Source organism: Varroa jacobsoni, unplaced genomic scaffold (assembly GCF_002532875.2).
Source record: "Varroa jacobsoni isolate VJ856 unplaced genomic scaffold, vjacob_1.0 scaffold_498, whole genome shotgun sequence".
NCBI lineage: Eukaryota > Metazoa > Arthropoda > Arachnida > Mesostigmata > Varroidae > Varroa > Varroa jacobsoni.
Window position 1 is genome coordinate 58,339 of NW_019213400.1, and position 16,280 is coordinate 74,618.

The 16,280-nt window shown below is 38.0% G+C and overlaps 2 protein-coding genes across 3 annotated transcripts in view; one reads left to right on the plus strand and one right to left on the minus strand.

Moving 5' to 3' along the window:
* LOC111260960 (cytochrome P450 4V2) overlaps positions 1 to 16,280 on the minus strand; it is a 183,811-nt gene that overhangs the window by 7,363 nt on the left and 160,168 nt on the right. For both annotated transcript variants that reach the window (XM_022834090.2, XM_022834088.2), the window contains one exon: positions 12,723 to 12,910. In XM_022834090.2, coding sequence (XP_022689825.1) covers positions 12,723 to 12,910 — 188 coding nt within the window. The remainder of the gene's footprint in view (positions 1 to 12,722; positions 12,911 to 16,280) is intronic.
* On the plus strand, positions 844 to 8,572 carry LOC111260963 (erlin-1). The gene is made up of 4 exons (XM_022834092.2): positions 844 to 1,078; positions 4,424 to 4,745; positions 7,339 to 7,612; positions 8,023 to 8,572. The coding sequence occupies exons 1-4, from the start codon at positions 972 to 974 to the stop codon at positions 8,307 to 8,309; spliced, it is 990 nt and encodes a 329-aa protein (XP_022689827.1). The 5' UTR covers positions 844 to 971; the 3' UTR covers positions 8,310 to 8,572.

A 16,280-nucleotide genomic window follows, 5' to 3' on the forward strand; every position in this document is an offset into this window, starting at 1 on the left:
ATTTGACACAAATTATTATAAATATAGCTACGGCTTAGAAATCGGCGTTTATCCTGGGCCAAATACTAAATTGAAGATTAGCCTTTTAGTAAATGCAGCCTAGAGCATGTCATGGCGAGATTTGTTAATTCAAAGTACTTAACGTTTCCCTTTTTTGCATATTTTTCTGTTGCTTTGATTATCGGCACAATGGACATACAAAGTATGGTTTGCGATGAAATTTTTGTTTACATTACATCATAACCAGTATATTTTCGATAGCCTATCTCATAAAAAAATTATTTTTGCTTCTAGTCTGTTTCCAGCTATGGTCATTTTTTGAATAGCTTTCTGAGGATTGTTACATTTGATACAAACGAGTGATAATTGACTGAATGACAACGCAAATTGAGACCTGAATGATAATACGCATCGGCTTAACTCGTAGGCCCTCGTAGGATTCAGAAATCGGAGTATGTTGCATATTATCATTTAGTGATTGATAAATGACATATTTGTCCAAAATCTATTCCATAACGAAATATCTCAAATACCATTGATTGGTGTTTCTACGAGTAATCATGTTTTTATACTGCCGGGTACTAATTGTAATTTAGATGGAAATATGTATAGAAACTGTCAAACCTGTATTCGAGGCCACGCCATCCTTGAAACTCGACTCTAGTTAATCCGCAAGATAGGGATAGTCAACACAAAGTTACAACCTCAAGAGCGAAAACGACGCTTGTCTCTCACCAGCGAATCTCAAACAATCATAAACAGACGGCTTTTGCGCCATTATATGGTGCGGTCAGCCTTATCCCTTAGCAGTTCCGCACTATCCTTCTTCCGCCAGATTGTCATATCCGCATAATAGGCGCAGCTGATTTGCTGTACCTTTTCAGGGTGGCTAGTGGTTATGATAGTGTGGACCGGAGATCGTCTGATGGTTGACGAAGTGTTCAGTGACTTGCGAGCGAGAAAACGCAGTGATGCCTGTGGACGCCCGGGCCCTCTTGGCGGCCCTTGGGGCCCTTGTGTGCACCATGTCCATATCGTTGCATCGGATAGAAGAGGGACACATCGGCGTCTACTACAGGTTCTTCTTAACACAATCCGTTATCTAGACCAACAAGTTGAGGGTCGACAACTTAACATAGAAGTGGCATGGAGACAAGGCTGATAAGCGCACGTGGCTGTAGGAGTTTCTGTTACATAAGAAAATACGAGAACCGTGACAGTGTAAATTAATTGTATTTTTCCCTATTTTAATCCTATGAAAGTGTGGAAGATGAATATAGAACTTTATAAGACCCGTCGACCACCACCGGCAACTGGCGGTTTTGCTAGGGAATGACGGTTGGCTGAAAATAGAACACAGAAATATGTGGCGTATAGCACATCTTACCATCTCGCTAGGTCCACGACTTCTAAACTGTCTGTGCGCCAGGACGTCTCAGGACTCTACCTGACGCAAAATGCGACAGAGTGTGCATGTTTACCCCATAGGTAGCTTGCGTATCACGAGAATTCTCCCAATAAGAATGCGGGAAATGGGGAAATAAAAGTGGGCGTACGCCTATCGTAAGCAACTGGCCAATGTTTTGTTCAGCGTGATATAGATAGCCGAATTGTAGCGAATAGCGGTATTTATGAACCCAGCTCAATGCAAGGCATGAATTGTGCTTTGCTTTTTAAGAACGCTTCCTGATAATCCGCGAAGCGCGTGAACCATGATCCGTCACATAAGCCAGTTTTAAATAGGCTATCGAAAAAGTGTTGACCGTCTTTAACTTAAATTTGAAGCAAACATTTTTAGTATAATATTACAAAACTAAATAAATGCCATTTTGATATTTGTCAAACTTTCTAGTAACATCTTCTAAACCATCACCGTATTTCCGCGACTTCTGGGCGAAAAATTGATAACTGATTTTTGCATTTGGCCATTGAAAGTAGCTTAAAACAATTAAAGGAGTTCTGCAGAAACAAATTGCAGTCGGTTGTGCCAGATCTGGGCTATCCGGCAGATTCCCATCCATGTTCTCCCAATTTTTACTTAGTATCTTACGATGTATGCGGTCGGATATTGTCCCAGTGGGAGACGACGCCTTTTTTTTGTTCATTCGTCCTGGTCGATTTTTTTAAGTGGTTTGTAGTCTTATTAGCTATTGACAGTAAAAGTCCGAGTTAATTGGTTTGCCAGGTGTCATACACGATTCCTTTCCAGTTCTTCAAACATGTAGCATCACTATTTTCGGCGTTAGTTTGGGCTTTGTCATAGATTGTGGAGAACCTTTTTTTATTTGTGCGTTATTGCCGATCATGGTTCCCTTTTCACCACACGTGATCAACAGGTCTAGAAATATCTTCATTTTATTGCGCTTCCATAGATTTAGCGACAATTCATGCGGCACCCAAACATCGAGCTTCCTTTTGCAGCTAGGTTTCTTCAGAACAGTTTGACTATGGATGTTTAGTTCCTTGTCGATATTATAGCAACTCGGATACCTCAGTCTTGCTCAGCTTACAAAATAATTTCATATCATCAATAACTTTTACCGTAATTGGTTGATTAGTACGAGGAGCATCCTCTACATAGAAATTCCTAGAACAAAAGCGTCAAAACCATCTTTGGACCGTTTTTTCGAGCGACGCCCCTTAGTTATAAACGGCATAATTTGGGCGGCATTTGTTTTTATTGTATTGAAGTTGTAAATTACAACAATGCATTTGTATGAGTTCCATTCCTCTTCAAAGGCTCTATCCTAAGAGTTGTAAGTATACCCACGATTTTAGCCTATCTGCTACTCTCAGCTTTCAGTTGGCTTCAACGTCGAGTTAACGCGATTCGTACTACGGGAGACACATGACTTCAAAGCCATCTAGCTATAAAAAAGAACAATACTGTTTTAATAATATAAATTGGAATTGTAGTCTATATGTTCTATGGTTATGATTGATGTTGTAAGGTTTATTAAGCCGTTAAAACTTAGGAAATACGTAAAATTTTTGGTGCAATAATTTTTCTGAAGCCTATGAATAGAACACAACTGTGTTCTCAGCTTTCGCCACAGCTGAAGGCGGATTTATTTTTACATTTTACAAAGACAATTGTTTTCATATCACTAGAAATAGGAAGGATCATACTGTTTAAACCTGATACGCAACTGAAGACAAAAGCGCTTGCAGGGCTGACGTCAATTTTTGAACCCTCTATGGCACAAGAGGCGTTTATCATATGATGTATAGCCCTAGGTCATTGTACACACAAAAACGGCAATACCTGGTACCTACATAAGATAAACAAGCACACCCGAGAGAAGTGTGCATTTTGAAGCAGAAACCTGTGCAAGTTTTCACCAAAATATTTTCATATTATTGCTATGGCCTATTTGCTTAGAATGTCAAATATTGTTATTTTTACGCAGAATTTAGTATCCATGACGTGGCACACAGTTACGGTCGATTCAGACATTGTCGTAAGGTGCTGTCATGCCAAGCTATTGGTTCGCTGAATGCTGCACAGATGGGTGACTCAGCTCAACGGCAATGTCCGCGACGTTTCTTATATTTTATGCGGTCTTGATAATTTAAAAAACAACTCACACATCGCGCAGTTTTGTTTAACAGCCTTTTTGTGCAGCAATAATTGCGATGCACTAATAATATTATATTAATTATATACCTTAATGGGTCGAAAAAATGCGGAAATTTGTCGAGTGCACAAAACAGATTCCTTAACGTTCTGTTTAACATGTAAACCGCCGCATTTGGCCTTGATACCCCTCAAACGGCTATATGCATTTGTTGCCTATTTAGTCGGCAGAATACTTAGACTACCGACACATTTTGCATTACAGATTAGGCAAGCTCACTGTTACGAACTGCATCATTTATTAATACCGACCTCAAGGCGGAGACATTTGGGAAATAACGTTACCCTGTGCCCAAGGATACACTTATATTATAAACATACATATACACTATAAAGGTGTATTTTTTCTTCACAATTACTGTTTTTTTTCTGAATTTTTCAACAGAAAATTGACTTAGAATTTTTTAAATACTTAAGAGATACTAGTTGTTTTTTCAAGCCTCTATCTGTCTAATGAGCAACCAAAATCAGTTTCATTGTTAAAAAGGATATTACCTATATTACGCCTATGTTACCGAGTTAATATTTGTTATGGATTTAAAATTAAAAGTTGTTAGCACTACTTAGCCCGTACTTAACCTTAACTCCTTACGTGATCATTATCATGCACTTTACAAACAGATTCCTTAGATCCCATATGAGATATGAATTAGTGAACGTGTTAACATTATTTGATTATACCACTAATATCTTCCAATTTGTTGCTGATAATGTGTTACAATTACATATATACCAATTAATCTTCCTTCGATCTAACCTTTAATCGTGCACAACACTCTGTTTTAGGGGGGGGGCATTGTTGAAGACAACGTCAAATCCTGGCTATCACCTGATGATACCGTTGATAACAACGTATCGTTCAATTCAAATTACGATGCAAACGGACGAAGTGAAAAATGTCCCTTGCGGAACTTCGGGAGGCGTCATGATCTACTTTGACCGCATCGAAGTAGTTAACGTTTTAGCACGCGACAGCGTCTACGAGATTGTGCGGAACTACACAGCTGATTACGACAAGACGTTAATCTTCAATAAAGTGCACCACGAGCTTAACCAATTTTGTTCGCGGCATAACCTACAGGAAGTGTACATTGATCTGTTCGATCAGGTAAGGACAGATAAGGCCTCTATATACAAATAAACCCAAGTGTTTATATTTACTACGTCTGTTATGATTTGTTGAGCAATGATACCAATATATATGAACGTTGGAATGACGCTGTGTTTATAACTGATATATGATCTTACCTTTTATTATGTAATGCATAACAAGGTGTTTTGCAGTCGTATTTAGTATGCAGCGAAGTATATTTTAGATTATAAGATGAAAATCTTACGGCCAAGTTCATTGTTGAGTCCGAAGTTTCTACTTGAGCTATTAGCTTTGGATGTCTACGTACTATATCGCTACCCACTAGGTTTCACCATTCACCTTTATGATACATAGGAGCACCAAGCACTTACAACATATGCCCATTTTTTTAAGCTAGAAACACGAGGCTCATGCACCTTTTCACCCCTTTTTCGTATGCGATCCGTACTGTACGTACGTAGCAAGCGCGATTCACGCCTCCTTATATCCTTTTCGGTATTGGAGTCTTCTTGTTACAGTTTTCCCATCAGTAATTTCAGTAAACTCAGCAGGGGGTTCTACTGTTTTATCCCACTTTTTTTTTTCAGCAATTCGATTACATTATTTCAGTGAGTCCACTACCTTGTTCCGATCTTTCAACTACCCTCATTCAAATTCAGCATTATTTTTTTATCATCGTAAGGTCTACACGTCCTCCTCTCCCCTGTGTCACTTATGTCGTGTTTCCATTGCAGATAAGCGAGAGGCGTGATATCGCTTACCCGCTGCGTTTTTTGGGTATTTTGATATCTCAAAATGAAACTGATTCTAGCTTTGAACACTTGATGTAAATATTGCATTCGAGAAACGAAGCTAGAAAGAAATGTGGAGACCCCGGTGTTTGCAGAAATTCGCAATTGTTTTTTAGAAGAAGACTTTTTTTTAGAAGAATAGTTTTTTTAAGACCCAAGTCTGTGCCAGTTATATAGAGCTCGAAAAACCAACGAGTATTTGCATTCACATGTTTTTTAAATCTTCAAGTGTGGTTGGGAGAACCTCTCAAAAAAGAATGTAGTACTCCTCATTTTTGTCAGAATCTATGCGAAGGTTTTATTTTTCTCACAAGAACTATCTTTTCAAGAGATGTCGTTTTCACTACAGTACTTAGTGTTCAGATGAAATCTACAATCAAAATGTATAATATGTATATTTATTTACTCGTCAAAAAGTATTGGATTGAGTTTTTAAAGCTTTTGAACTAAACGTGTAGTTAATATATGTACTAAATGGTTAGCTTTCGACGGTTTTGAGCCCTGTTGACAACCGTAAAGGATCGAAGATACTTTAGAGATCTCGTAGTAAATACCTTTTGAACTAGTTGTACGAGAATGATTTTTTATTTTTCGTACTCTCTTTTATCTTTTACACAATTGTTCCAGTGCTTTAATAGCTTCTAGTTATCTTTTTACCTACCATTCGCATTCCCATGTGTAACTTCTCTATCTATGGCTTCTCTATGTGAAAGTAAATTATTAGTAAGGTAGATTTGTTTAGTAGTTACTTTTTTAGGGCGAGGAAAACCCTGAACTTAGATTGAGAGAATAAGCAGGTTGTAGCCAGATTTGCATATTCTTTTGCTTAATTAAAGAAGTGATCGAGGCTTGGCGATAAGATCAGGCATTATTGTTAGATAACCAGTACTTTTGATTGCCAATAGTCCGTAAATTTTTGGAGGAACGCGGGATAGCGAGCTGTACTTATTGCTTATTTTCGGCGAATATGTCATAGGAGCAGATGCTCCTAATCTCCGTTGTAGATACTATCATCACCTGACTAACCATCTAATCGACGCTGCCATCGAACTCAATTTTTTAGGAGTGACGCCATTCTCTCACTTGGTCCCTTTCCGGCTGATCGTAGAATGAAATCAGGCAGATTTCATTATGATTAGAGTTCCGCGAATTGCACGTGAAAAACACTGCACACATTTTCAACCAGCCCGGAGTCAATTTCTTTTACTCAGCTTCCGCATTTTCGGTATTTGAGTTCTAATGCTGTAAAATGTTATTTGTGGAATGTCCGTCTTGGCAGACAGAGACCTTGGACTCAAAGCTCTAGGTTCGTGAAAAGCGGCTATGTATTTTGTCCTTCTAATTTGACATCTAGTGACTTCTCCGCTGATCTTCAACTTTTCAATCACCATTTTTGGAACGGTTCCATCATTCACATACTTCTGCTTATTGCTTCCCTGCCAGATGTTTCACCAGTCTTCAACGAATTTGGATAGCTCTGTGGTCACTGAGCAATAAAAATTTGACGACTTAGATATTTTCCAAAACTGAGATATTTTCTTTTTTTACGCATTTCTCCTGGAGTAAACTCAGTTTTTACTCATAAGCTTCTAGAAGACTGGAATATTTAGCAGCCAAATTTCGGTAGCAGCGCACAGTTTGAAAGTTAATCAAATTCAGAGTTTGCCATGTTCTTTTGTGATAACCTGATATATAAAATTGCTACACTAATGTGGTATTCATCATAAGCACACGATATGAAGGAAACGGTTTGAAAGTGCTGGGAGTGTGGTCTAAACACACTTATAATCTTCTACATTGTTTTTTGTTACTTTCAGATTGATGAAAATCTTAAAACGGCGCTTCAGCGTGACTTGACAATATTAGCTCCGGGCTTGTATGTTCAGGCTGTGCGAGTAACAAAGCCAAAGATCCCTGAGACGATTCGCCGCGATTATGAGGCAATGGAAGCTGAGAAGACAAAGCTTCTGATCTCGGTACAGCGTCAAAAGGTCGTCGAAAAAGATGCTGAGACAGAACGAAAAAAAGCAATTATTGAGGCTGAAAAAAATGCTCAAGTGGCTAAAATTCAGCACGAACAGAAAATTTCAGGTGAGTCGCTACACTATGGTAGGCTGCACTAACCGCACTTCTTCTGTTTTTCTATTTCAGTTAAATATACTCTACAATTACTTTTAAGATACATTTATGGAGATTTTCATAAGTTATTGCTTTTTACCATATAAATGAAAATCATCTTATAACAATATCCTAAAACAGGTGACAAAGACCAAAGCAAGACACAGAAGTCTGGCCATATGTAGAATGAATTGTTTGTAGAGCATGTTGCTTCGCTACAGTCACGCTACCAGGTTATTTGATATAATTATTAAATTATTTGGCAAACTATTGTATTAGCAAATTCTATGTGGCCGATAATGTCTAGCAATTAAACATTTTTGCTATCTTTTGGAGGTGTTTTTTCTAATAAATTTTATTTAATTTACGATTACTATTTCTAGAACAAGAAACGTTGAAAAAGATGAGCCTCATTGAGGACGAAATGTACCTATCGAAGCAGAAGGCTTTGGCGGACGCGAATTTTTACGCGAAAGAGCGCGAAGCAGCCGGCAATGCTCAACTGCTCACGAAGGAATATCTTGAACTTCGCCGATATGAAGCCATTGCTGCAAACAACAAGGTTTACTTCGGTAAGGACATACCGAATATGTTCTACGAGACATGTTCGAAAGAAGAGCAGCCGGTGACTAAACCAGTGTCAGTTAACAACATCAGTAACAACAGCTAATGCATCACAGCAAAATATCGTATGTTATTCTTTCAGTCTTAAAAAAGGACGGGTGTAGTGCAAATGGGGCGAACATGACTGTATTAAAATTGTGACTCTTGTAAAAGCTGCACCGGTTTACAGCCGTAACGCTGTGAGTGCTCGCGATTTCCGAGTGATGATGCGAGTCGTGTATGTAAGGGTGACTGTATATGTGATTTCATTGAATAATCAAGCTTTTTTACATGTAATATAATAAATATATACCAGTAATGTACAGAAAATGATTTGGCGTCTTTATTTGGCATAATATGCATATAGATGTAAAATAAGGAAGTACTTGGCAGACGTCCTTTGTAGACGTTGCAGTCCCCTGCATGTAGATGCAAATGTAACTTATATTAGTTTAGCTTGAATAGTAATTATATATATATATATATATATAGCCAGCCGCTAGAAGCGTTCGCGCTAAAAAAACTGGCTAGTTAAGGACTCCGTGGTTATAGGGCGGAGAATGATCAATTAGAGCTAACAATTAGGCTGGCAAGCAGAAATAAACATATATATCGTAATGTTAAGTGATACCGAACAAAACGGTTTGCTGTAGAATGACCTGGTGTACGTAGCCAGGGAATTAATGCAGCGAAAAGTTTAGCCTTGGGCTCAACTGCATTTTAGGTTTTAATTTAATGTTTAGATTAAGTCATGCTTATTAGAAACCGTTACGAAGGACCATTCAGTCCAGTTTAGTTGTTCGAAAATAAGTGACGAAAAATATTGCTTAGAGTAGTATCAGAAGCTCCCTAGCTGGGCTCGAGTATAAATTAACTTGGCTATTGGACACTATACGTCATAAAGGTCATTCTAAGGGTAATATACCACGGCTACTTTGGCAGACTACTAGCCGGTTGCCGCCTATTTAGTGCTGTACCTTTCAATTCTTCTTAATAAATGAAACAATTCGTTTAGTAGCACATTTAGTAATTAAAATTGAATCAGATTTTATAACTATTTTACTAAAAATTTCTGAACTAATCTATGCAACGCAACAGCCCTCAACAAGACTTCCTTCACCGTAACAGCCCATAACTTAGCGTCAGTTCACCTCGTTTTGTACCTCTTTGAGCGAACACGAGACCTTCAATTTAAGCTGTTTTCTTACAGAAGTAGGTAGAACAACTAAGAAATATTTTATTTAAGATTTAGGATTATTGCTAAAAAGTATCAAAGATATAATTAACTACTTATTTCTAAACGGCACAGTATAGTAGCTGCATGGATAGTTACTCGAACAGCAAACTTGAGAAATACTAAAGACTCCACTACGAGAACCTGGTCATTTATAATTTGCCGACCTGTTGCAAAAATAACTCACAGCCACTTAGGCGTAAATTTGAAAGTGCAAAATTGCACCTGAGGTACGGAGCTTCTGGTTGTCATCTTGTTCGTAAAGCTCCTAGAAAAATGTATTCCATACGATCTTCTGTCCTACTTGCATCCGTATAACCTTATCTTTCGCCTTCGCACTGTATATTCAATAGAGCTAGTTTTATGGTCTATTCTACAGGATGTAAGATCGTTCGTGTTGGTCGATAATGCTGTAACAGGTACCTTTCTTGTTATGGGAAGGTCGTTCAACTATCCTAATAACGATACGTTCACTCACATACTATCATATATGGAAGCTAAGCAGAAGCTGTTTATACGTTCGACCCCCTTTCAGGTCGACAATACCGGGGTTCCTTCAACATCCGTTGTCTCTAAAAATAGATCGACCAAAGCACTATTTTTGGACCTGTTCCATATTATATATAGATTCTATTCACCTTGTAGATCATCAGATATGTAACGCTGCTAAAAATAATTTTAGTACTTATTCACCACCCGAAGTTTGCTACCCAAGACATTCGAACCTTCTGATTTGTAGTTCTGTACGGGGTGCGCAAACGCACTGAATACCCAAGTTGCGTCTTTTTAAAACCTGGAACTAGATGCGGCATATTTTTTAAACTAAAAAATTTATTTGCCTTTAAAAATATATAAAAGGGAGCCTTTGTTTGCGTTGGTAACTAGCTGTGCTAAAGGATGTTATAGAGCACGGCCATGATTTAATTGTGATTTACCATATAGAAACGGATTCGGCTCTATTCGAAAATAATTCGTAGATAGAAATATTACTCTATCTTGCATTAGCTGTATAAACAAATATGGCAATAACTTCATTTAAATGTAATCTAGTGTCATCGGTGAAAACATTCACGGAAGGTAGACAGTAAAAAAATAACCTACAAAAATTGTGTTGTACTGTGTGCACTAGAAGCTAGGATCAATGCAATGTATTGAGAGAGAGTATATTACATGCACATATACGAGACGGGAAAGCGAAAAAGTAACTTCTTAAAAACAAAAATGAATAACAATATGTAATGGAAATCTATTCGAGTACTCTCCCGTAACATACATATATATGTAAGGTGGTGCCTTTGATTTGTCGCCAATCAACAAGCGCCAAAGAGAATCAAGCATCAGAGTTCTTTGCACCGATGAAGCTTTTATTCATAGTTATATGACAAGAATTGTTTTGCGAGGTGCTCCATTGCAATGTCTGTTTGAGACACAATATACGAATTAATGGAAAAAAAATTACCACACTTAACTTCTGAACATTAGATTAAAACTTACCATTATTTCCGAAGGACTAGTATCCTCTACATTGGGTCGAGAGTCTACTTCTTTGGGCCTAATCAAATTGTAATTTACCTAGAGTTATTCTGAAACAAGACTTGTGAAAAGGCTTGCAGAGGCTTGTAACACAACACTTTAGATACCTGGGCAGGATTCGAGAAATAGTCAATGTAAGTGGTGAACTTATACCTCAACGAGTGCACGATAGCTACTCTTAATCTCAGCAAACACTTCGTACCGACTGAAGTAGTGACACACGTTTTTGAAGATATCAAATATTTCTGCCGATGAGGACAGCCTCACCAAAAGAAATTAGCACTAAAAATATCATAATTATATAATAATAAAAATAATAATAGCATTAACATATCAGATTCACAAAGATTAAAAGGACTTTTATAGACCAAAGATAGCTAAGCCGGGTGATCAAAATAATTGAGCAACAGTCTCCATTGTCAAAACAATATTTTTCGTGTTATACCATCATTACGGCTGGCTCCGAGCACCGAAAGAAATGCTTTTGTGCTTTGTTTCAAGCCTGAACTACGTGTCCCCAAGCCTAGTAAATAAAGACGTTACCCTTTGCACTATTACGGAAAGTCCATTTTATGATCAAGCGGCCTCTAATCCTTGAGTTCAAATAGACGTGCGCAGCAACCTCGAAACGTCCTAAGCTCGACAGCTAACCTTCTAGCTTTAGTCCTGTTTAGAAAATCACACATATAGAATCTGAGATATCCGAAATGTTAGGAAACATGTGCCATCATTTTTATTGACGGTTATTATGATTCACAGTCGCTACATTGAGTGTTTATCGTGGTATAGGCAGATAACCTCGGTGAAATACAATCACTTTCCTTTTACGAAGTTTACGAAAATATACGATTGTGAGGAACAAAAACGTCATGTGTTTACTAACTGCAACGGGATTTGTTTCAGCATATCGCTAGACATTTCTCTTTTGTGGCACCATATGAAAGAGCAGGTTTTTAACTTCACGCAGGCACCTCTAGACTTCCAGTTATAATGGAAAGTTTTTAAACGATCTCGTGTTACAGCAGTGAGGTAAAGCAGAGTAATTTACAATTCGTAATCATTCGAATTATTATAATTACTAGTTACCTTTAATCAATTATTCCGGGAGACATTTTTTTTATGCACGTACAGTTTTTCGATTGAAACGGTATTTCTCACGTACTTCTGCGTTGATTGTTGCCCCATCAGTTCTTTCTAACTTGTATTTTTCAGCTGTAAAATGAATGTCGATTCCCGCTGGTCCTCCTCGTTTGCCAAACCCTATTATTTTAAAATGGATTGGCCTTGAACATTGTCACACTCTTCATAGTAATATACCAGTTATATAACGGAGAAGTTTTACCTTGTGAAACCAAGCTGATTGATTCCAGTTAGTATACCGGCTTGATCTTTGAACTAACCGCAACTACCCTTTCAAAAGGGGGACGCTTGCAATACCAGCCACATGCGTATGTAGGCTACCACAAGATAGACTTCAATCAGTTAATGTATTGATCTCAGTAAATTTTCCACCCACAATGTTGCCAACACATAACTTTGGCATAGGGCAAATTTCTATTCGTTTGAACACATTGCCGAATAAAACACTGTCTGCGCACAAACTACGGTTTGGCAAATTATCTAATATCGTAAGATAGAATGAAACGCTCGATTATCGAAGTTATTTCGGCTGAATTGAAGTACGAAGCAGACATATAGTTAAGAGGTACTCACCGCAAATGATATCCAGTGTACATTTGGTGATCATGGGTACGATGTCAAAGCTTGTATCGGCTTTCCTGTTGAGACATTGCACGAAAACTTCCGCCTGCTCGTTCATAACAGGGAGAAAATCTTCTAGGATTCGAAAGTGAAAGGCAGGGGTAAGCATCTTTCGGCGGCAACGCCATTTGCTGCCCCAGCTGTAAAAAGGAAATAACGAAGAGAAGAAGTTGAAACAATCGAAGCACATACGCCATCCAGGCAATATATCGTATCCGTTTTGGCCTATCTGTCAGTTATTGCCGTGGATATTACCATCAGCAAAATTTTTAAGTTTACATCAGCTCGCCTTGGAAGTATGACGTAGGTCTACTTTCTAAGCGTACAAGTTTTGTTCGTTCTATCAAAGCATTCGTCGTTTTGATTTGCTGGTTGAAATAGCGTCTTGGTTTAATACATCTATATAAATCGAACTGAGCAGGGTGAGTTCAGATTTGGGGGGTAACCGATGTCTGGTTTTAAAAACACATTTTTTAAAACATGGTCGTATTGTACCGCCAAGCGTCCTACCCAAGCGAAATTCGATGTTAAAAATCTTTATCAAACCTATATGGTTGCATATGCACCGAAGAAACTGAACATGATATACACATTTTTAGGTCATAGCTAGCCCATAAATCTCCGCAGTCTCAGAACTTTCCATGCGGAATGGCAAACAGTTTTCGGAAAAGCGAAACTGATATCCTGTATTGTCTTTTTCGACAGAGGCATCATAAAACTTCACATAACTTCCAATTTAAACATGGGTAACCAGGGGTGTTGAAGCTGGCGAATTTTGTGGACATGCGCGGGCCAACCTGGCTGGGTTTTGCGTTTCCGGATTTTTTTTACGACCCAGTTTGGCCTATACCTGGATTGTGAAAAGGTTCTGTTGAGGCCCAATATTTCAAGTCGATGTGCATTAGAAAAGCAAATTTTAATTTTAGGGGATTCACTTTACAGTTTAAATCGGATATGAGCTTTTCAGAAAGAATATATCTTTGTGCGTACAAATTGCATCAAGTATTCGCAAACTTAAAACATGAAAAAGGCTGCTGCAGCCATTGCGGATTTACATTTCTTACAACTATCTATAAGTTGATAATGCCTATTTTTGGACGATCTTTTATAAGTTTACATTTAACCCTTCATCCAATCTAAGCCTAGGTTTGTATTTTTGCGTGAGGCAGGCAAGGAAAAATTTCACAATTATTCACCCTTTAGAGTCAACTGACGATGCTTAAAGTAAGGGTGCACCAGCATATATTTCGTGCAATATGAATTTCAATCTATCATTCTTAGGCTAACGCAGCTATTTTAATCTTGCTGTCAAACTCATACTTCTGAAACTCGAATCTGAAGTTTCGAACTGTGAAGAGTAACGAAGATTTTTAAGCAGTTCGATCAACATGGTCTCAGGTGAATGAGTAAGGCAAATTTCGTTGCGTCCATGTTGTTATTCCAATCGTGTTTGCATCAGAGAGAAAAAAAGTCGCCCGTGCCTTTGCAGGGACGAGGCGGCTAAGGACAACGCAAATCAACTGTGTAAACTTAATTGTCATAGGTACTAAAATAAGCTTCCATCAAACGGCACGATCGTTTCTTTTTATTTAAATAGTTGTTAAAGTGCCTTTTCCACCCCGCGTGTAATTACATTCATGTGTTACCCATTTCGTTGATAGTAGAGCCTACCAACTTGTTAGCATTGATGACATTATGCTTCTAAACGTTTCTGTTGAAAGCGTCAGGTATCCGTGGACAGCCCAATCATTTTCATAATCTTTGTTTTTAAATCGCTGCAATACTGTCACATGTTTAAAACGCCAATAACCATATCCTTGCGGTTTTGCCCAAGCAATTCAGCTAAATCACCCAAAACGATTATTACGTTATGATATACGTCAAAGTTTTATTTGATTTTGTAAAAATCATTAAATATGCATAACCTGCCGACGAGATATGCCGTTCGCAATAGGATACAGTAGCTATTATCAGTAGCAGCTACCAATTACCCCAAGTTAGTTAGGAAAATGGCTACATGATGGAATTCACAGTTAGCTTTAGTTTTTTTGCATTAATACCATTTAAATTAGTTATTAATTATTGTCTAATATTGCTAGATAGTCCTGAGCTCTGGTGACCTGAAAGAAATTGTTCGTTGATAACACAGCGTTTCGATTTGTTTTGAAATTGAGAGGTCATTGAGCATTAAAAAAGGTTACAGTTTAGGACGTAGTTACAAGAAATCCCCTATATGATTGCTCCGTTATATATATCTCCTCTATGATTATCGTTTTATAGGTCTGAGAACACCCAAACGGATCAAACGAAAATTCTTCTATATAGTCTTAAAAACCATATTAAAAGACAGTGCGAAAAACTAATAACAGGCCGAAAAACCGTCCTAATTTATTGATCGCGCTCACAACTAGATTTCAGTTTGTCAACGTCAATTAATTGCATAATTTTCAATACGCACACGCGAGCCGCTACTCTGAATGAGTCGTAAGCTATGAAACATTAAACTAAAATTAAAACAAACCAATCCAAGTGTAGTGGACAATGAACAAAACATTTCGCAAGACTTACCTCTATAGTTTCTTTGTAAGCATAAATAATGAATAGATGTATAGATACGTAGAAAAGTAGCGGGGTAAGTCTATGAACTGTCCGATGATTGAACTTTGTAAATGGGAAGAAGTATATAGTGAAAATTATTATAATTAATTATATATGAAGTTTTCGCGCAAGACGATGCCTTGAAGAAATTGGCAGATCGTCCATAGCAGTCTAAGACTTTCGTGTGGCCACTTCTGTCAAGCCAAGATGAAAGGTGAAGATACGCACTGTGGAGAAGGCGGACAACAAGCCGGCACGAGCCATGAATCTAGACGACAAAATTGTCGACGAGGTGGTACTGCCGGATATTTCGGCCTGGCCAAAATTTACGAAGATTTTCTTCAGACAGATTTGGAATTTCATTCACCAGGAAGAAAGCTGCCAGGGGCCAACTGCAAACCTACCGAGAAGCGTGGACTTGTTTCGTTGATCATCGCGTAAGTAGCAGGTAACATCCTGTTGGTACTATCGGGCACTTTTTACGATACCGACGTTCTGTCTCGCAATTCATTCAGTGGACCGCTTTTGATAGTTCAAGAATACTAGGTTTATTTTAATGACCTATATTTCGACCTTTGTTTCGATATTTATAGCTGACGTCATCGAGTGATGCGGTATCTGCTACGAGAGCTGCTGCCTTACCATACTGTTCTGTTCTTATTGGGATTATGCTTACATACTGGACTTTACTATGTTCGGTGGAAAATACGAATCTCGTAATCGCTGACGAAGGATCTAAAATGCACAATGGAAAAAAATGCATTTATACTGGGATAATAATACTAGGGTACCTTTCCAAGCTTGGGATTTGTTGCAAAGTAAAATGTTGTGGCCTAAACGATACAGCAGATCTAATGCCTTTCGGCACAGTGCACAGAGAATTAAGCTGTGACAACAACTTAAAAGAGCTAC